We start from the raw sequence: 22871 nt of genomic DNA on the forward strand, positions 1-22871 counted from the left end.
AACATTAAGAGAACATATTTGAACCAGTTGTTGAATGGTTGCACAGATTGATGCTGTAGTAACGCTGAGTGATGTTGTGGTGGCGGCGAGTGATGCTGTGGCGTTCAGTGATGCAGTAGTAGCAGACAGTGATGTTGTGGTGCCCCTGAGTGATGCTGTGGTGGTGCTGAGTGATGCTGTGGTGGTGCTGAGTGATGCTGTGGTGATGCAATAGATGGAGTGAGGGCGATAGATAGATAGAGGGAGGGCGATAGATAGATAGAGGGAGGGCGATAGATAGGTAGATAGAGGGCGGGCGATAGTTAGATAGAGTGAGGAAGATAGATAGATAGATAGATAGATAGATAGATAGATAGATAGATAGATAGAGTGAGGGCGATAGATAGATAGATAGATAGATAGATAGATAGATAGATAGATAGATAGATAGATAGATAGATAGATAGAGTGAGGGCGATAGATAGATAGATAGATAGATAGATAGATAGATAGATAGATAGATAGATAGATAGATAGATAGATGGCGATAGATACATAGAAAGAGTGAGGGCGATCGGTAGAGTGAGGGCGATAGTTAGATAGATAGAGTGAGGGCATTAGATAGATAGAGGGAGGGCAATAGATAGATAGATAGATAGATAGATAGATAGATAGATACAGGGAGGGCGATAGATAGAGTGAGGGAGATAGATAGATAGATAGATAGATAGATAGATAGATAGATAGATAGATAGATAGATAGATAGATAGATAGATAGATAGATAGAGTGAGGGCGATAGATAGATAGATAGATAGATAGATAGATAGATAGATAGATAGATAGATAGCTAGATAGCTAGATAGATAGATAGATAGATAGATAGATAGATAGATAGATAGATAGACGATAGATACATAGAAAGAGTGAGGGCGATCGGTAGAGTGAGGGCGATAGTTAGATAGAGTGAGGGCAATAGATAGATAGAGTGAGGGCAATAGATAGATAGAGTGAGGGCAATAGATAGATAGAGGGAGGGCGATGGATAGATGAGTGAGGGCGACAGATAAATAGAGGGAGATAGATAGATAGATAGATAGAGTGAGGGCGACAGATAAATAGAGGGCGATAGATAGATAGAGGGAGGGCAATAGATAGATAGATAGATAGATAGATAGATAGATAGATAGATAGATAGATAGATAGATAGATAGAGGGAGGGCGATAGATAGAGTGAGGGAGATAGATAGATAGATAGATAGATAGATAGATAGATAGATAGATAGATAGATAGATAGATAGATAGATAGATAGAGTTAGGGCGATAGATAGAGTGATGGCAATAGATAGATAGAGTGAGGGCGATAGATAGATAGATAGATAGAGGCAGATAGATAGATAGATAGATAGATAGATAGATAGATAGATAGATAGATAGATAGATAGATAGAGTTAGGGCGATAGATAGAGTGAGGGCGATAGATAGATAGAGTGAGGGCTAGATGGTTGAAGAATCTCCCTTGGAGTAAACATGTTACTCCCCTGCTAAGCAGGCACCAAAGACGCATCTGACCGGTTTGCAACTCTGAAACTCCTGAGGACTCTGAAGACTTTTGCAACACAGCAGGTGGGTTTGCAAGCGTCCCCGAGGTCGACTAGTGTGCTCTGCAAACCTGACATCCGTATCCCTTGTGTGGACCGTGCAACCCGATCCACTAGGCACCGTGTCCATTTGCAGAAGCCTCTGCTTTCCAGCGACCCCTGAAGCTGTGCTTTGGGTTACTTGTAGTCAAGACCCCGAGCAGTGATTCCACCATAGAATACCGGCCTACACTCAACGAATGTTCCGTGTGCTGGTATTTTGTGATTCCTCTTGAGGTCCCTTCACGATCCCTGGTCCATTGGCCTGTGAATCCCTGTGAAGGCAATTTAACTTTCAGTGGGCTTACCTCGTTGCTCCAGACGTGCCCTGACTCTCCATCGCGAGGGGAGTCCCTAGGACCCTGCTGGTCCTCACAGAAGCATCTTTTCTTTGACCGCATGGGTTGCAGTTGCCAAGGCTTGTTGGTGTTAAATCCGGACACTGACCACCCCAGCACTCGACATCCTTCGTGAGACAGCTAGCCTGTGGACTTTGGTCATCGTCGACATCTCCTGGTCCCCGTAGCTACAGAGTCAAGCTTCCCCTCTTCTCACCTGAAACACCCGACATCGGTGGGCATTCGTCTACCGAGCCCCTGGTCATTGGCAAGTGACACAGACTCTGTCCTCTCTGCTTTCAGGTTCTTCTCAGCCTTGATACAGGCTTGGATCACACCGGACACTTTTCCTCTTCACAGCAGCAGCACTTTGCAGCTTCTCGCCATTGAAAGTGATGAAGATTCCCAACACCATTTGACACCTATGCACCCAGCTGCCCTGGGTTAGATAACACGAGTACTCCGGTGCTCACATGGGTGCTGGCCTTAGAACTTTCTAAGTCTGAAAGGGTTTGCTCAAAGTCCTCTCCTAAGTGTCCTTAATCCGTAAAATTCCAACCGCGACTTTCCCATAGGATTTACGGAGCTTGCAGCTGTGTTCTCGCACTGCACGTGTCCCCCGTGGGTTTTCCTCTGTCACTACCTTGGGTGGTTCCTTGGGGCCCCAGTGATTCTACGTGCTCTAGGCACTGTGTCTAGTCAAGTCATGGTTGTTATACCACTTTATTAGTATATGGTTTGGTCTCCCCTGGAGCCTGCTATGTATTGAGCTATTTACTGTTGTTCGAGTACTGTAATATTGGGTGCTTTGTTCTCTAATCTCATAAAGAGGTTAGTAGAGAGTGTTTAGTAATAAATATATTTTATATATATACCCTGTGTGGTTCTCCTTTCATTTGGTCATTCAGAAGGTTATAGACTAGTAAAACAAGCAGCTTTACATTGCTTTCGAGATAGTCTGAAGGCTGCTCTCCATAGCTACCACTAGGATAGCTTTCAATAAAGGTTGTCTTTAACCTAATCAGGGACGGACTGGGAACCACAACCGGCCCCTGGAGGGGGGGGGTGGCGGGGGTGGCGGGGTGGGGTTGGCAGCGCCACCAAGCTCTTTGCCGGGACTGGTTTTCAGCCGATTTTGGTACAGGGCCGATATTGCAGCTATGCAAAAACGGCCCTGAAACAAAAACGGCCCCCAGGGGCCAAAAATCTGCCCCCACCCGTGCGGCGCACCGGGGGATTGCCCGGTGCCCGCTATGGCCAGACCGGTACTGAACCTAATCATCAATAAGGGTTGTTTGTTCTGGTACAAGGTGCCCACTATAACTAGTGGTCAGCATATACCAGGCCAACTTCTCACAACTAATACAACAACCATTGGCAAAACCCATAGGTCTTGCCTGCCTAATGTGAGTACCAAGCTATTGACTTTGACAAAGCTTTCTTGTAAAGGACTGTGTAAAAAGGTAAAACAAAAGACATTTTCAATTACTGGAAGAAAAGCAAATACATATCTTAAGCTATTTCAAAACTGTAATATGAATTCAATGTTTACCATCTTTATAATTGGCATGATTTATTTTTAAAATACTTTTAATTCAGGAAAATTAGAACAGAATTTAAGAGTTATAAGTGAATTTGAGTTAAAACTCTTTCCAAGGCTTAGTTAACTTGTGACAGGACGCACAACTGACACAAATGTTCTAGCCATTTGGTCCTCTGCAGTAGCCCAAGGAGCAGATTTACGCGTCTTTATGAGAAAAGACATCTCGTTTTCCGTCATGCTAAGTACATCTGCCTCAATTTATTCAAACCCTTGCAAAAATATAACTTCAAATGTGTTTTTACAGAAAAGCTGTGAGGTATGTGAAGCAACATTTAGAGCACAGGGGCCAGTTTTTTTGTGAGGAAAGGCGGCACATGAGGAGCATAGCAGGAAAACACATGTACTCTCATGGAGTGCTGAATGAAAAAGAAAGCAAGTATTTATAGTGCTATAGGTCACACAATTGCGAGTTTTTTAGCTATTTGCATTGTAAATGGCAATGCCTTTTATAAAAATATTCAAAGGCATTGTCATTTACAATGTCAATAGTTCAAAGTTTTTCAAAAGCAATACCTATTGTATTGCAGAGCGCAGTGTCTGTGAAGCGGGCGCCACGCTCATTCTTAAAGTAAAAAATAATAAAAGAAAGATCTCGGTGTCCCTAAAGCGGTTGCTGCGCTCAGTTTTAAAGTTATAAAAAAAAAAGAAAATTGAACCTGAGCGCTGTTTCACTGAAGCGGGATCTGCGCTCAGTATTGAAGTTTTAAAAAAAAATTAAACCGAGCTTTGTGTCCCTGAAGCGGGCGCTGCACTCGACATCAAAGTTTTCAAAATAGAATTTAAATTGGGCGAGGTGTCCCTAAAGCAGACACCGCACTCAGTATTAAAGTTAAAAATCAAAAAAATTAATCTGAGCACTGTGTTCCTGAAGCGGGCGCTGCGCTCAGTATTAAAATAAAAATAAAAAAAATGAAACCGAGCGTGGTGTCCCTGAAGCGGGCGCTGCGCTCGACATCAAAGTTTTCTTAATAGAATTTAAACTGAGCGCGATGTCCCTAAAGCGGGCGCCGCCCTCGCCATGCACATACAAAAAAAGCAGCCTCCATTGTCCAATCAATGTCAATAAACAAAATAGTGCTCGCCAACTTATAATGCAGACCAAGTAACAAGCCAAATAAAAGGTCCAGTCGTTCTGAGAAGTAACAAATGCAGAAAAGGTGGTACCAAGAAGGGACTAACAAGCCATTTATGAATCAGAAGCCAGCATTTAAGAAGGACAATGACACAAGCCAATGACAAATATGGGCGGAGAGTCGGCGGGGCTTCCACTGCATACTCTATTACAGCATGCCTCGCAGAGCGAGCAGTGCATACGTGCTGACGCTAGGCTCGACCTAAAAAGGAGCTTCCTGAATGTAAGCAGTGGAAGTATACAAGTCATATGCTCAAAAGTATTGTAAAGAGACTATGCTCTAATGGCAAAAACAACTGCGAAAAGAGGAAGGTATTAAAAAAGAAGTAAGCAAATGAGAATAAAACAAGAAAGCGAACCAATGATAAGCAATTGGCTGGCACATTGTCTAAGGTAAGTGTTTGGTATGGTCCACAAGAGGTCTTTTGAAAACAGATTGCTAAAGGCAGACAAGAACTAAAAACTCTTTTTATACATCCTGCTACTTCCAAACATGACACTGCCTACAATCAGAGTACCGGGCCTGCTTAGCACTTTCTAATGTACACACTGACAAGCCCGACTCACATGAGCACTGAAGAGGTAGCCGAATGTTCCCTTCCCAGCCATTGATGCACTTTCCAGCTGCTGATGGTCAGCTAAAGCCCGTCAAAGCTGTAGTTAGACTAATGCCCTCTCTTACAGCCCCTAACTACCAGTGGCAGCTCCCCCATTGGGGCATGAGGGCGACGCCTCACTGCTTTCTTGCAGTGCGAGAAGGCAGAAAAATAAACGGTAAAAACTATCATTTATGTTTCTGCTTCTCGCAATGCGAGAAAGCGGAAGTGCCTCTGTGCCTGGTTGTGGGCGGACGGTCCTGCTCGAGGGCAGGAGGGAGTGGCTTACCCATTGTTGTGGGTACTGACTGTTTGGTTGGCCCCAGGGCCGAACAAAGCAGTCATGCACACTCATCCTTTTTCTGCTGCATGCAACCTAGATTGAGAATATGGCCCGGCTGGGGCGCCTCACCAATCACAACGCTGCCATTGCAGCGTTGTGATTGGCTTAATAGGAGCAGGAGGAGGGAGGCTGCCTAAAAGGGGACCAAGACTCCAGAGCAAGCAGGAGCTGAGACGGCGGCATGTGATCCGGTCTCGGAGGAAGCAGGTAAGTGTTTTATTTTATACTGACGATTACGGTCCGTGTCTGTCCCACTCCCCCCCACACCAGCTATGCACAAACCCACCCGCCCGTTTTACACTGTAATATCCACAGAAGTACACTGCACTCACTTTAATATACTGCACGGCTCGTTCCCACGTGAATTCTACTCCCCCACGTACACTGTGGATAAATGAATGATGATGAGACGTGCAAACAGGGAACCTGTCGGAGCGAATGAACTCTGTGCACTGTTTATCCGTTTTCACTACCCCCTGTAACAGTGACGTAGACGGGGACTCAGATGGTTTTCACTTCGGTCTGACCTTGTCCCACACGGACCAATCTCTTTGCAAATGGGACATTGATGGCAGTAATTGGAGGGGCAAGGTATGATTACTGGCTACGTGCATGTTTTATGCGACCCCAAAATATTCACTCTTTTAATTTATTTGAACTGAAAGTTCAACTTTGACCAGCATTTTAAGACATGGAATGTCGTACTGCATGGAAGCCAACATGGAGTAGTGTACAGACAAGGGGCCGGGCATGGACTGCTGTGCCATGGAGGGGGTTTGGCATGGAGTGCTAAAGAGACAAGGCAGTGCTGGGCGGGGGCTAGGGGTACGGAGCACGGAAAGCTTTGGCCCCGAGAAGCACGCACAAGCCCCAGGCACCGCAGACAGAACGATGGAAGGTGTAATAAAGAGCTGCAGCCACGCAGCACTCTGCAGAAGAGGAGAGGGCCAGCATTGGAGTCCAGGGGGTAATATCTGGAGAGGGAAAGGACACAGAGTGCTGTCCTTCAAGTGGAGGACAGATAAAAAAATCCAGACATGGGTATGGCCGGTCTTAGAGCGTTAAACACGGAGGGACAGAATGTAAACCAAGAAGGGGCAACCACGGAGTGGTTCATCAGGGGGATGCGGAGGTCAGTGTCGTGTGGAAATGTGGCACCCTTTGCCGTGCCTCAACAGCCCTTGCCTCAAGTCAAGTCAAGTTTAAATTTGTATAGCGCATTACTCACCCAGAGGGTCTCAAGGCGCTTGAGGGAGGGGGGGAACTTTACTTATCAAATATCCAAGTTTTAAGTTGTTTTCTGAAGGAGAGGTGGTTCTGTGTAAGGCGGAGGTGAGTGGGGAGAGAATTCCAGGTCTTGGCCGCTAAGTAGGAGAAGGATCTTCCCCCCAGGCTCCTGACAATGATGAGGATGCACTCTGGCCCATTCTAAAGAGCAAGCAAGTCTGATGCTTGTGTATGAAGAGTTATCTAGGAATATCTTAAAAACCTGCTTGCCTTAAGGTATGTCTGTCTTGGAGTAGGTGCACAAAGATGTCACAAAAGAAGAATTTTGAGATTTTATTTCCGTCTCAGTACACATGGACAACTTGAGTACATGTCACAGTACATGTACATGCCACAGTCGAGTTTCCTTAGACTGCAAAGAGTATCTTGCCTAAAATGTAATAAAGTGGTTTGCACCTGGGCACAGTCTGTTTCTATTAAGTGCCACGAAGGGTGCCCTCTTCTGTTTAATATCAGTAGAAGGAGCATGAAGTGCTTTGGTACCAAGGCTGGTGCAACAGATTGCATTAGAAATATGCTTTTGTAGCTTAGCATGTTCTGCTGATTAAGAAAATTCACTTTGTTCAGTCTATTAAAATGTGTGCCATCATTCGACACATTTCCTCTATTATATGCATCATGAATCAGTGGCTCCTCCAGTGATTTGTTACTGCATTGTGATGTACTATTCTTTGGAGTAGTGTGTCTTTAAATCTTTCATACATTGCAGCAGTGTTGGGGTGACAGGTCCTGTCATAACACTTTCACAAGTGCTTTTTCAACATTCCTGCTTCCTCAATTTTGCTTGAAAATGCTCCATTTATCCACTCTTTTTTCAAACATTTCTCGGGGGAGAACCCCCCAGAACCCCCAGTAGGTTGTTCAGGTTCGCACGCTACGCTCGCTCCCCTCAGTTCGGTGCCACGATAACGTTACGCCCGGCCACTTTCAAACGTCAATAGCCGCCACTGCTAACTACTTCTCACAGGCTCTGTCTGATAAAGGCTACATGACACGTTAAGGCACTTACTTGCATTGGCATTAACCCGCAAACTTCCTCTTACAGCCACAAAGCAACAAATTAATTTACTTGAAAATTTAGGCAATGCCTTACACTCAGTCGCTCACTGCCTCTCACATGCATAGGTAACCCCTCCTTTATTATCACAGCCACTGACGGACCACCTCAGTTTGTTGTTAATTCATGAATGCATAAGCTACTTCCTAATGACTGTCACTAACATCCTCCCGCCAGACCAGCAGCCACTCATTGCCGCTCACCGAATGGCTTGGACTAATACTGACAATAGCTGGCACTCACAGCATCATGAAAATGAGTGACAATAGGTGGCTTGCCATAGGTGCTGGCAACTTCTCGATGCCTCTGACTTCTGATAATTTATGCATCACAGTCAGTGAGAGCCCCTTACTGACTTTCACAGACACGGATTGCCTTCCACATGCATAGGCAGCCTTCCACTGCCTTTTGGTTTAAGTAAATGTTAACATAAAATATGCTGTGAAGGGAACTATATGACCCCGTTTGTAGATGTGGCAGAAGGAGGGGAATGCCCTGCTTGAAGAAGACAGGTTCGCTGGTTTAGATTGGTGCAGTACAGCCTTGGTTATTGTCAATGTGAACGGCAGGTGGGACCAGTGGTGAAAGTGGGTGTTGCCAGTGGTGGAAGTGGGTGCTGTCATTGGTGGAAGTAGGCTACGTCTGCAAAAGAAACAGTTTAAGGACCTCTATTTTTTTTAAATATATTTATTTTGCAAATTAATCATAGTACATGACTTATGTGTGCTGTGGGGGTGTCACAGGACAAGTGTGTCTCTCCAGCAAGAAATGTTGCCAGGAAACTGCAGCGGCAAAGGTAGGTAGCTGCTATGTTAACTGAATATTTATGCATATGAAATGATATGTGGAAAGCTTCCGGACCCCCGGAGGTTCGGTAGAATGGCTGCCATCCTAGTGTTTTTCAAATAATGTATTTTTGGTAAGGCGAATGAAGATGTTGAGGGAGGATTTACCCATTAGAATTAAAACTTTAACAATAACTTTCTTAACTTTACTCTGTAGCATTCAGGCATTGGACGTTAGTGAAGATGAATTGTGGAGTTTTTATATGGAGAATGCTGGCCATACTTGCAATATTTGTTTGGTGCAATTTGACTGATATTAAAACATTTCCCAGGGCTTGGTAGGTTCCTAGCTTAGAGGACGGGTCTGCCTGTGTGACTCACTCTGGAAGCAGATCACAAATGACTCCGGTCAGGCTTATTTTGCCATTTTACTGTTCTAATAAACATATCAGAGCAGACCAATTCCAACTAGCCACCATGGTGTCCAGATGGACATGGGTAGCCTCGGAAGCACTTGGATGACTGGTGTAATGTGGCCAGTTAGGCAAAGTGTAGAAGCATTTCGGATAGCTTTTAGTGTTTGGCGGAGGAAGCGCAGTGCCCATAAGGAGAGTCATTTGTGTAGTTTACACAAGATTTGACAGGTGCAATGGTAGCCTGCAGCTTCTGTTTATAACAAAAATGGGAAAAAATACGTTGGAGAGTTCACATGCTGTAGAAAGCACATCGGTTCCTTTTCTGGAGTCCATGATAACTCCTGAGTTTTTACTTCAGTTGATGTTGCTGGAGGTAGACTGAGTTTCTGTGGCCACATGGTTGTAGGCTGATAGTCTTCCATTCTCCATGGGTTATGATCTCTTTTTGGAAGAGTCGTGTTTAAGGTGATTCTTTAGCATCCAATAGCTAATAGTTTAGGGCAGTTGTTTAGTCGTGTGTTTAGGTCAACGTAGTTCTCGAAGGTTAGATTGAAGAACTTGATGATGTGCCGAGCAGGCTGGGGAAGATGTTGACAAGGAGCGGTGAAATCAAACTCAAGTCATGCGGTACAGCAGAGTGTTGCTGAAATGAGGCCATCCAAATGGGGATAGCAAAGTTATGCTCGACCTGTGAGAGTTCTTGGATAGTTCCTTGCATACCCAGTTACCCTAGTCTTCAGTAGGAGGAAATGGTGGTGGCCTGTGTAAAAGTGGTGGAAAGCCCTATCAGTGCGATTGAGAAATATACTATAAATCTCTCAAATTCCCATTCAGATGGGTGGGCTCACCTATTGACAGGGCCTCTGGAATTATGCAACAGGAGAGGGCCAATTAATTATGCAGCAAGGTTTACGTAAATTATGCGGCAATAAAAGGAAAATTATGCAGCACTTTTTGCAATCATGTTTGTTAGACCTGACAGCCCTAGGGTGGTCTTCCTCCAACTTTGTGCCGGACTTTCACCATCCCTCCATTTTTCTGTTCCCATTTTTGCAGGTTTTAGGACACTGCATCCTGTACAACTGCTAATCAGTACTAAAGTGCTTGTGCTTTCTCTCCTAAAACATAGTAACATTGGCTCATACCCAATAGGCATACTTGATTTACGTATTAGTTCCTAGGAACGTGCACTATATGTGCCCAGGACCTGTAAATTAAATGCTACTAGTGGGTCTGCAGCACTGTTTGTGCCCCCCACATACGTAGCCCCTTAACCATGTCTCAGGCCTGCCATTCCACAGCCTGTGTGTGCAGCTTACTGCCACTGTGACTTTGGATTGCAAACGACTTGCTAACCATAAACCCCCTTTTTATTACATATAGGTCACCGCTAAGGAAGGCCCTTAATAATCCAATTGGTGGGGTGCAATGTAAGTAAAAGATAGGACATGTACTTGCATGTTTTACATGTCCTGGTAGTGCCAAACAGCCTATTTCGTGTTTTTCACTACTGTAAGGCCTTCGCCTCTCAAAGACTAGCTTTTGGAAATCTCTTATATACTTTTAAGCGGTAATTTCTGATCTCAGAGGAGTAGCTTTATCATGTTTGGTATGGTTGGAATAGTAATGCTGGTCTAATTGGATTTAACACTCCTATGGTGGAAACGCCCCTTTTAGAAAGTAGATATCTCTGCTCTTAACTTTGTTCTCCGGGCCTGCAGGCTGTCTCCAATACACATCTGGACTGGGTGATATTTCCACTTTGTGTATTTCCTGCAGACAGCCACAAACACAAGGAGGCCAGGTGTGGCTGAGCACCCATGTGCATACATCTGCATTCTGAAGGCCCTGCCTGGGCAAACGGGAGGAAGGGGCTCACACTGGCACATGAAAGTGAGGTGTGATGGCCTGACCCAACACAAAGGACTGATGATAGCCTGGCAGACAGGACTGGTGTGAAAGCGCCTCTGGTGCACTTCAAAACCACTCTTTTAAGTCCTCCCCACACCAAAGGCACATATGGGTATTAGTACTAGGTCCCTGACCCCCTGAACTCTGCCTTTTCTCCAAAAGTGATATCCAAGGGCTTGTCGGCTTTCCCCCTGTTCTCTCCGAGGTCACAGGGACAACAAAGACCTTGTGCTTCTTCTCAGCCCTTGCACCACTCCGAGCGTGTCTGTGCCGCTGGCAAAACAGAGAAGTGAGCATGGTGCTTCATCTAATCTCCATACCGTTCTGAGCGTGCCTGTTGGTGCTGCCAAGTCGGAGAAGTGATTGTGGTGCTCACCCTCATCCCATCACTGTTCTGAGCATGCCTGTTACTGCAGGCAAGGCAGAGAAGTGAGCACAGTGCTTCACCTCATGGACCACACCGTCTGGAGCATGCTTGTTGCCTCTGGCAAGTCGTAGAGTGAGCATGGTGCTCCACTTCATTCTGCACTGTTCTGAGCTTGCGTGTTGCCGTTGGCAAGTTGGAGAAGTAAGTGTAGGTGCTTCACCTCCTCCTCGCACTGTTCTGAGTGAGCCTGTTGCCGCTGGCAAGTCGTAGAAGTAAGCTCGGTGCTTGTCTCCTTCCCACAATGTCTTGGGAGTGCCTGCCCGTTCTTCCATAACGGCTCTAAGAGATGCTCATTGGTGCCAAGTACTGACTTTTGACCCTTGCCGTTACAGAAATATAACTTGTGATAGCCTGATTGGATTTCTGGCTTCTTGGTTTTATCCTGCATAGATAAAGATTCTTTATCTTTCCACCCTGGTGTGGTGTCTCGTTTTTTAGTTTATTTACCGTCTTGTTGTATGGGATATTGCACAAATACTTTACTCATTACATTCTAAGTTAAGGCTGCCTGGTGTATGCCAAACTAGGGGGGAGGGGGGGGGGGGTGGGGGTGTCGACAGGATAAGTTAGTATTGTGTTGTGACTTACCCTGACTAAGATCGTGGTCCCTACTTGGACAGGTTGTATACCGCTGCCAAATGGAGACTCGGTTTCTAACAGTATTACTTCATTTCATTATTTCATACTTTTTAAACTTCGAAATGCTCCGTAGGCATTGGTTGCACCTCATTAGTACCAGTTTACCATCCACATAATGCAAAAAGGAACAGATAGGTGACCAGTCCAGCTTTGCAAAGGACCTACCACTGTGCAGCAACATGTTTTTTTGCATCTTTTGGAACTTTTTAACCGTTTGAGTTAGAATCAACATCTTATTTGTGTTAATATCTGAAGATTAAGCGGCTGATTTTGATTTATGTGGCAAATGCGAAAAATCTGTAATTGTGTAAAAATCGCTGCACAATCACATAGTTCCAGTGGCCCTGACGCTTTAACTTGAGACTGAGGCGCCAAAGGTGACGGAGCTTTTGCACTGTGATTGCTGTGCTATTGCTAATGGTGCACCCTTAACAAGTCCCCAGTGTTTTCACGGATCGTTAAAGTAGCAGAACCTTTAGGTTTGTATAGCAATTTTTGCATTTTGTTCTGCCATAAGTTTGCATGGCAATACGCTGTAGCATCTGTGAGAAATCTGGGTGGTGCAGTTTGAGAGCACAATAACAGCTGCACTGTATTTTACTACTGATCCATTATTTTAAATCCTGCGCTATCCTGGGAGATATTGCTAGATCATGTACTTCATTTTTTCACTGTGCAGTAATGAATTGAATTACTATACACCGTTGCATTTATCTTTACTTGTCACTGGGTAGAATACACAGCAATATGTAGCTCATTCCTGTTTATAATGAATCTTAAGTGTGGTATAATATTTAAAGTGAGTGCATGCTTATGATACATTACTAGCAAAAATGAGAAGCACAGCGTGACACATATTCGGTAAGGTGGTGTTTTCCAAAAAGCGGCCTCTGCGAAAAAGCCCATGCCACACGTGTTTCTCCTTGTGCCCGTTATCCCCTAACAGTGGCTGTTAGGGCATAACAAGCACTGTGGCCTGAAGAGGGGTGCAGCACCATGTTATTCTCCACTACCCTCAGAACAGTTGAGCTGCTATCATACACACGTCTTATTGTGTATCTCAAAGACTCCATCAAAATCAGGGCCTAAGAGTGACCTAGAATTACCTGATAACATATTGTAAGCTTTTCACTTCCCTATGGTAGCCGAAGTCTAAACCATGTCTGCAGGTGGCGACCAAGGGAGCATTGCCAGCTAGAGGCAGGTGATCAGAGAGGATCAGGGCGTAAATGAGATGAGGGATAGTGACAGAGTGAGTGGAAAAATAGAACCCTAACGCTAATGGTACTAGTGGCATCGCTGACTACAGCGCCACTCGTGCTTCTCACACTCATGTGGCAGTGTGCAGTGGGAGTTGCCCTCTGGCCTGCTGTTCCCAGCGCACCTTAGGCACCCGACCCATGCAGCACACGGCCATTGAGTGTGGGTGCAGGTCTTCTTTGGTGTCTGTAATGGGTTCTGTTGGATGTTGTGTGCCTAGTGAGTTCTTGTAACTGCACAGTATTGCACCCAATGTGCTGCCTTATCCAATATGCAATTGTGTGAGTGTTGTTTAATGTTGTGCATGTAGATGCAATCTCCTTAAAGTCGAACTATATGGAATGTCGGAGCTGTGTTGGCTGGATGGGCAGGGTATTGTCCAACATGTTGTGGTCGGTGCAGTTTTGTTAGGAAGAAAATGCTGTTGGGAGTTCTGGGACAGTCTAATATATGTTGTATTTTCACTGGGCTACAGGTGCATGTGTGGTGTACGGTCTACTGTTTACTGTTGAATTTTGGGTCTCAATGTCACTATGTTCTCCCCACCATGATCTACTGATTCAGGGTTATTCCTTAGAAGCACAGTACAGGTCATTGAGGGTACACTCTCCCAGGCACACAGAACTACTCAGAATCCGCCCAGATAGGTTGCCTATCCCCCTGCCATGGCTCATTCAAGCAATGGGGCCTAGTACGAGGACCAGTGAAATGTCTGACATTTGATCTCAGTCCATCACTTTCCATACCTCAGCTGGAGTCATAGTCAAACCTGTCACTCTTCCACTTCATAACTGTTCTAGCTTAGGTAGAGTCCGTTCTCTTGTCAATGTTCAATGGGAATTAGTGCTTGCACTAAGATTGCCTAATGTACCCTAAATGTCAGATTAACCTGAAACAGGTCTCTGTTTCTCTCTCTGGTAGGCTATGGCCTCCATCAAATGGGGCCCACAGCTAAGCCATTCTACTCCCCTCCTTCCTTTTTTGATTTCAGGACTTGTTCTACTCAATTCCCCAGACCATTGTACTGGATGAGCTGACAACATTTTACATTTCTGGAAGCCAATAGGATTATAGCAGCCACGTGCCTAAGTCTGGGTTCTGCCCCACAAGCTGTTAAGTTCTCAGTCTTGGGTATCAGATTATCTCATCAGCTGTTTCCTTAAATAATAATCAGTCCTTCTCACATGTATGACCCCTCTGTTAAAACATCTAGTCTTCCCTCTACAGCCTTCCCACCTCCATTTTGCTGTAGGTAACTTATGGAGAGAACTGGGTATATGGTTGCTTGGGCGACGGCTAGACTGCTGCTGAGGAGCAGGATATTTTGGTCACAGTAGTCTGTCTGTCCTTAGGTCCCAGGGATGTTGCGCTCACTAATAACAGGGATGGCGCTGGCTCTGGAAATAGGAGATGCTGCAGGCACCGGTCACACACATGCCACTCGTGCTAGAAATACTACTGGCACTAGTTCCATTGTTCCTAACAGCAGGCAATGGTGCCCTTCTGGCAGCCTGACCTTCAGTGCCTACGACAACGGACCTTGCACTTGATGTAGGCTAGTTCACTGGCTGCTATCTTCTATTGTGAAGGATGTTTCTACCCTTTTCTTGTGTTCTGGGGGTAACCTCCACAGCAATTTAAATTTATTAGCACATTATTGTTTTTCCCTCTAGATTTACAGGAAGTTGAATACTGTGCCGACTTGACCTTATACCAAATCCAATTCAAGAGCTTTTACTGTTGATGTCACTTTCTTTGCAAGTCATGTATAATGAAACCTGGATGCAGCGTACCCTGTTGGAAATTGCATTTTTAGTCACATTCATCTCAGCCTTTCCTGATATTTTTGCCCCAAGTTTGCTTTAGGATTTTTCCCACCTTGAAAATTGCCTCTTGATCCTCCTCTGCTTTTTAAATTTCAGTATCTGTTGATCTTTTCCAGTTCTTGGATAGAGAAACATGTTCAGGTTCATGTTTGTTAGATCCTCTGGTTATGCGGTGGTTAGAGTAAGTAGACACACTTTCACCCGGCAGTCTACTGAAGGGAAGAAGGAGCGTCTGTTGCTTCCAGCCATTGAGAAGGATGTGGCAATTGAATTGTTTCTGGAGAAAGTGCTCTAAGTGCTCCATGCTCTTGGGCATGGACCAGCTACAAGAAAATCTTTTGGGTGCGTCTGCTTACTGTCCCGTGCAGTGCCCTATGTGGGTGTGCATATTGTATAGCATTCGAGATGAGGGTGAGAGAGGATGCTTGAACTATGGATAAGGAAGAGTGATGCTGGGGTAAGAGGCGGAGAGGTGGATGTTAGTCTACAAGTAACATTTCATGCTATTGGCATTGAACAGAGATTTAAAATTCAACATGGTTATAAAAGGAGAGGAGAGAACGACACATGGCTAGAGCCCTCAGATGCTGGTAGTATCCACACACAACACCTTTCTCGATTAGCTCTCCAGTGCACTGAATAGTCCTCCTTCCCTCGCCTCATTCTTTTGCCACCAGGAACTCTCCACACCATAGAAAATCTCAGCACTTAAAATCTGTTCTAGGGAATGACGAGTTCCTCCTCCCTCATCTGGTCTCCCCAGTACACACTGACCAGAGCACCTAGAGCAACTTTCAGCACTCTTCGACTCCATTTTCTAGGAGCGACATCGATACCATTGACTATAATCCATCAGCTTAGGTAGTTTAGGAAGCCAAGCATATTTGGTGACCTGAGTGCCGCTCTGCTCGAAAATAATAATTTTCTAAATGGATCTCTTATCACAAAACACCCTGACCTGAAGCATCATCCTTGACCCCCACCACCCAGCTGCTGCATGACTTAGCAAAGGCCAGGCCCCATCCGAAAAACTAAAGGTCCACGCTCTCACCCTCCGGTGAGGATCGGGAATTTATGTCCCAGTGCACATTGTCTCAACTGGAGAGTTACATCTGAAGATCACTATCCAAGAGACACCTGTAGCAGCAAAGCCTCAGGCGGTGAAAGTGCAAATTGAAGCACCAGTACCCCTGAGATGAGCTGTTGCATGAACCAGACCCGCAAAACACGCTTGTTCCAAAGATAAAATATGCAAATTAAGTTACCAGTTGGCACACACAAGAATCCAGGGACTGGCATGCGGTGGGCACTTAAAGTATTGCCCACCCAGTAGATCACAGAACCTTGAAACAACAGACCACCCAAAAGAGGGAAGACCCACGAACCACTAAGCAGCAGGACCCAACAATTCCCAGTATCAGTAACAACACTTCAACCCCCAGAGGCCCCTAAAGCTGCCCAGCAAAATGCATGGACTCTCCTTATTAAATTCCTTAACCCTAAGTAGAGAAGCCCAGCACAGCCAACCCAACTTTCAAGGATCCAGAGCATTGCTCAAAGGTTTGCAGAACAAGAGGCAGCAGAGGCACAGGCACCTCTTGATGGACCAGCGGCAGTCAGCACAGAGCCACAAGCATTGCATTAGAAAAGAACGTTCTAGAAAATAAAACTGGAAATCAGCACACCCCAAGATGTCCTGCTGCCATCCAAGACAACCAAATATCTGGTATGCCAAGCGCAACACCACAAAACAAAGAACTCAGCCTTTACCACTCAAGGTAGTAACGTCAAAAGACAAAAAAAAGTAGTCACCTGGTTCTTGTGAGAGTGGTTCCTGAGAATATGGCTGGGTGTAGGGGACAGAGGAATCCCATGGGTGGCACAAGGGCTCATGAGAACGCCTCACTGAGAGACTTACCTGGTGGCCATCTTGCATCAGTACTGTAATCAAAGAAACAAAAACATCACCTCAAAGAAAACCAACTTATGTTAAAACAGAAAGTGTTCCCGCCAGGATTTGTTATTGATGTACGAAAAGGAATCTGGGACCTATGTGTGTGTATAAGGTGTTTGTATGTGGTTCATCCGTCTTTTTTTCACTAAAGGAACAAGAGGGTGATACTCTATTTCAGAAATGAGTCTGCAGCTAACTTTCTGCCACTTGGGGCCCTCATTGCATAAGCTCCTGGACCATGTGCCATCTGCCCAGGTTCCCAGGTATCTGTCCCCCCTTCTATTGTCTCGACGATAGCATTTGCTCAGTCTTTTTAAGGCTTTATGCTCTGCCACTCAGAAATATAATGGCGGGAAAAACATCTATACTGATTTGTGCATGTTAAAGTGTTTACTGTACCAAGTAAACTGTCCTTGTGCATATTGTATTTATTGCAATGTTTGCCATTTTACATGACTTTGCATTTTACAGTTGATCCTGCCCTGGCGTAGGGAGAGTAACTATACCACAATCACGAAATAACTGGTAAATATATGTGATAATAGATCGTGTCTGTCTATTCATCCTTCCTAGGATTACATGCAGAACATTCATGGGAAAGAGATTGATCTTCTACGAACAACAGTAAAAGTACCTGGAAAGAGGCTGCCAAGAGCAACAACAGGAGGAACCACTACTGCCAATCCAAAAACAAATGGTTTGACGAAGGAGAAGAGTGTGACACAACTCCAGCCTACTACTGGTAAGAGAGAGCACTGTGGAAATCATTATAGAAAAATTGAGAGAGCAAGGCACAACTCGTCGCACAATATCCAGGTGAGAATAAGCTCTGCATAACTCATCACGGAAACAAAGCACAACTCATTGCAGCTAAGCATGCTCCAAGTGAGCAGTGACTTCTATATTGCAAAAATACTCGATTAAATTAACTCCCTTATTTTACTAACTTGCAGTAGCTTGGCTTCATATTGTTACTGAGTTCTGCCCACCTCAACTCCCCCTTCCAGCAGACCTAAGGACAGGGCTTAAACTTGTCAGGGTGAAACGCAAATAAACCTCAAATTAACATGTGCTTAAACCTCTGATAGGTTGGCACAAAAGCAGTCAGGCTTAACTTAGAGGCAATGTGTAAAGTATGTATGCAGCATTTCAAACAGTAGTAAAGTGAAAACATAACACAAGAAAATTCCCATACCAGTTACAATAAATAAAGTGCAATTTAATTAATTATTTGAGACCAAAAGGACAAAAGACCAACATGTAGAACTGGTGATGTGCAGTTTTAAAGATTTAAGTGAAAATAGTGCCTTGAAGCACACAAGTGTCAACTGTGGTTATTTGGTCTGACTGGGCAAGGACACAGTCACAACTTTTGGGCCTACCACAATGGCCCACTGGATGGATATAAGGACCAGGTTAGGCCCGCTAAACAAAGTACCCTAAATCCTGGTTACAGAGTATTGCAAGATTCCTTGTCAAAGATGCATCTCATACCAGCCTTCTGGAGAAGTTGCAGGGCTCCAACGAGAAGTCCTGTGTCATCCATACCATTACATGTAATGGGGTGACCCTGTAACCCTCAGAACCTGGGTGGGTAATAAAATAAATAATAATGGTTCTGTCGGACAGAAATACACAATGATATAGTATTCCAATTGTATTATTTGTATACTTCGTCCCTAATCAGGATACAAAGACAGTGGTACATATACCAGTACAATCAACCACACTGACCACAAAGCAAAAATGAAAGTGAATTTTTACTCATACACTTTCATATTCTCTGAATTTAAATCAAAAGTATTCAAGTTGCTGTCCATAAAACACACATAAAACATACAAAACACATAAATTCTGTGCTAGACTGGTACACAATTAAAACAACAAGTAACATTGTCAATTCATATACTTATTGGCAACGACAACTATATATACAATAATTCAGTAGGTACATCAATTAATTCTTGGGTCCTAAAAGATTTTTGATAGTTGGTTCGTGCAAGAAGGGAATGCGTCGACGTTTCGACCCTGGGAAGCGATGCGTTGATTTGGCGCATCAAAGACAGGTCTTCCTCAGGACTGTATATATGCAGGATAGCCTATTAGATATAATAGACATGAAATGAAATGAAAGAAAATTTGTAACGCGCAGACTAAGCCCAAAGGGCATCAAGGCGCCTAGCTCAATATTGGTTATATGTCCCAGGAGCTGATTACTGGTAGGCTTTCTTAAAACACCATGTTTTCAGGGCCTTTTTAAAGAGGGGCAGTGAAGATAGAGACTTAAGTTCCAGAGGAAGTGCATTCCAAAGACGGGGGGCAACTGTAGAGAAGGCTCTACCTCCCCATCTGGTCTTCTTGGTCCGAGGAATAACCAGAAGGTTTTGTTGCAGTGAGCGCAGACATCTGCTGGGGACTTTGCTGGAAAGAAGTGAACCCAGCCCAACAGATGTTCCATTATTCAAAGTGCTATGCACTAAACAGATGATTTTAAAGGAGATACGGTGCTCTATAGGGAGCCAGTGTAGGTGCTTTCTGGCTAGTGTCGCCGGGGAGGAGCGGGGGGTATCCAGGACAAATCTTGCAGCCGCATTTTGTACTATTTGAAGTCGCTGTATTAGTCCCTTATTAATCCCTGCATACAGTGAGTTTCAGTAGTCCAATCTTGAACCAACCAGTGCAACCACTGTCTGTTTCCTAGCTTGCGGGGAGAGATAGTGCACTATTCGGCGGAGAATTTTGAGAATTCCCCAGCAAGTAGCCACCGTTCTATTAACCTGAAGGGTCATTGCCAACGAGGTATCGAACATGACCCCAAGGTTCCTAGCTGAGTGGGAGGGGACCAGGCAGGTTCCTAGGGATTGCGGCCACCAATCATTTGACCACACATCCTGGTCCTTTCCGAAGATCAGCACCTCTGTCTTATCGCCATTCAGCTTCAGGGAGTTGACTATCATCCAGTCAGAGACTGATTGCATGCAACTCCTGAAGCTGGAGGCGGAGGTGCTGACCAGCTGGGCTAGTGACACCATAATCTGAGTGTCATCTGCGTATGACACTACTTCCATTCCCTGGGCTTTTTCCAATCTCACTAGGGGGGCCACGTAAATGTTAAATAAGGTCGGGCTTAAGGCCGACCCTAGTGGTACCCCACATTGCAGAGATGTAGCAGGGGAGAGGTATTCTCCTAGTTTGATCCTCTGTTCTCTAAGATCTAAAAAAGAGGACAGAAGGTCCAGGGCTGACCCTCCACTCCTATCTCCCTCAGACGAGATGTTAGAATCGAGGGAGATAGGGTATCAAATGCTGCGGTCAGGTCGAGTAAGACCAGCAGTGTTGTCTGTCCCTGATCTACTTTCATTCTGATGTTATCAGTAACCATAGTAAGTGCAGACTCCGTACTATGGAGTTTCCTGAACCCATGCTGGGTATGATCTAAAAACCCAGAGGAGTCCAGGAAAGCAGACAAATGCAGATTCAGGTGAGACTCAAGCATTTTGGCGGGGGCAGGAAGTAAAGATATGGGCCTAAAGTTTTTCAGGATTGTGGGGTCAAGTGAGGGTTTTTTAAGTAATGGCCTAACAATGGCTTTCTTCCAGACTGACGGAAAGATCCCGTGTAACAGGGCACTATTCATTACTTCCAGTAGGGGAGGAAGCCGTGTATTCCTACACTCCTTCATCACATTAAGAGGACATGGATCCAAAGGGGAGGAAGATTTAGTCCTATTCAGTAATGAATTAAGGTTATCGAGTGTAATCAGTGGGAAATTGGAGAGAGTCTTGGTTGGGTCTTTATGCCAGGCTTCTAGATTTGTAAGTGCCTGAATAGTGTTAGTCCCAAGGAAATTTTTCTGCGCTTCTAAGTTGATAGCTATCTCATCAATTTTGGTATAGAAAAAAGTTGAGATCTTATCGCAGAGCTCCTGAGAACCCTTCACTGGGTCTGGAACTTGTAGTGTACAGAGGGAATCCACTATCTTGAACAGCTCCTTCGATGAGGTGAGAGAGGTAGTGAGTTCTGAGAAATATTCTTGTTTTGTTTTAATGACTGCGGCTTTATATTCACCCAACAGTTGCTTGTGAGCCTCTCTGTCAGTAGAGTCCCATGATTTCCTCCATTTTCTCTCCTGTCTCCTGCAACCCTGTCTCAGTAGCCTGAGAGGCTCAGTGAACCAGGGGGCAAAGGGCCTGCGTCTCGCTGAGTATCGTCGTATAGCGGGAGCTAGAGTATCTAATGCACCAGAGATGGAGTTGGCAAGATTTTGTGCTGCCTTCTCAGGGTCTGATGGCAGATAGACAGAGCCAATGAGGGGGGCCAGAGAATCATTGGTGATATTTTTATAATTCCTTTTACCCTTTCTCTGAGTTAATTCTTTACTGGGGGGGCTGAGTGGGAAAAGGTTAGGACTAACGGTACTGCCAGATGGTCTGTCCAGACCAGAGGTTCCGGAGTCCCCGTATTAACTCTAGGGTAATTGGAGAAAACTCCATCAAGAGTGTGTCCTGCTCGATGTGTTGGTCCTTTAACCAATTGCAGAAAGCCACACTCTTTAAGAGGATCGACCAAGGAAGATGTATCTTTAGAGGTGGAATCATCTAAATGAAGGTTTAGGTCCCCTAAGATACTAAAATGGGGCTTGCCAACATATGGCTCCAGAATTCTAAACAGGTCGCTGCTAAAATTGGATCTGGGTCCTGGGGGCCTGTAAACAAGAAGGCCCACAAAGGATGCTGAAGGAGATGAGGAGATCAAGAAATGCATGACCTGGAGGGGCTCGGATGGTGCTGTCAGGGCGTTAATACGGCAAGAAAGATGCGACTGATAGAGAATCGCTAATCCTCCACCTCTTCGCTTGACTCTGTCGAATCTCTGCAGAGCATAGCCCTCTGGAATTGCCATTAAAAGGTCGTGTCCTGAAGTCTCCGAGGCCCAGGTTTCAGTTACAAAGACCCATGCAGGCTTTCTAGACGACACGAAATCATGAAAGGCTATATTATTTTTAATTATGGATCGAGCGTTGATAAGATATCCTTTCTCTGAGTGAGTGCTTTTAGCCGGGGAATAGTTTTCTTGAGATGGGTGGTTAGACAGAGGGGAGGTATCAGGGCTCCAAATACCTGTATTAAGTGAGCCCATAAGCAGCAGATCCTCGGGGGTATATCTATGGTGGCAAAGGGGGACCTCCGGTTTCCACTCCAACATTTCCTCCACAGTATAGGAGTGTGGTAGCTGAGAGGGGGAGTCCGGGAGCCCGATGCGCAGCCCGTCCTGCAGCCCGTCCTCAGCGTGGACGGGCGCAGACGGGCTGAACTCTGGCGTAACACCGGCGCTAATACGGCGCGTCCGCTGATCGCGTCCGCTGCGCGGAGCCATGGCCGTATGTATTTATGCAGGTGACTCACCCAAGATGGCCGCCGCTATCAGTCCACCCGGTTCCCAGGTGTCTCAGCCCTAATATCGTCCGGACACTCCGTGGGGAGGCAGCAGTGCAATTATAAGTGCTAACCGAACGTTTTAAAATCAACAATTTTAAATTACGATGATGCCAGCACCATTAGATCGGTAGGGCACCAAATGACTCCCTGTCTCGGCGGGCTAGTGTAAAAGGGGGGGAAGGACACACGGGGTAAGTGCTAGCAGTAAAGAACTCAATCAGGACAAATAAGCTACCGCCC

The 22871-nt window shown here is 45.2% G+C and overlaps 1 protein-coding gene across 1 annotated transcript in view; it reads left to right on the forward strand.

Moving 5' to 3' along the window:
- Positions 1-22871, forward strand: part of AGAP3 (ArfGAP with GTPase domain, ankyrin repeat and PH domain 3) — a 1596783-nt gene that overhangs the window by 1076273 nt on the left and 497639 nt on the right. The window contains exon 11 of the mRNA XM_086940918.1: positions 17767-17935. Coding sequence (XP_086797044.1) covers positions 17767-17935 — 169 coding nt within the window. The remainder of the gene's footprint in view (positions 1-17766; positions 17936-22871) is intronic.

This window comes from Lissotriton vulgaris, chromosome 10, assembly GCF_964263255.1.
Source record: "Lissotriton vulgaris chromosome 10, aLisVul1.2, whole genome shotgun sequence".
NCBI classification, from domain to species: Eukaryota; Metazoa; Chordata; class Amphibia; order Caudata; family Salamandridae; genus Lissotriton; species Lissotriton vulgaris.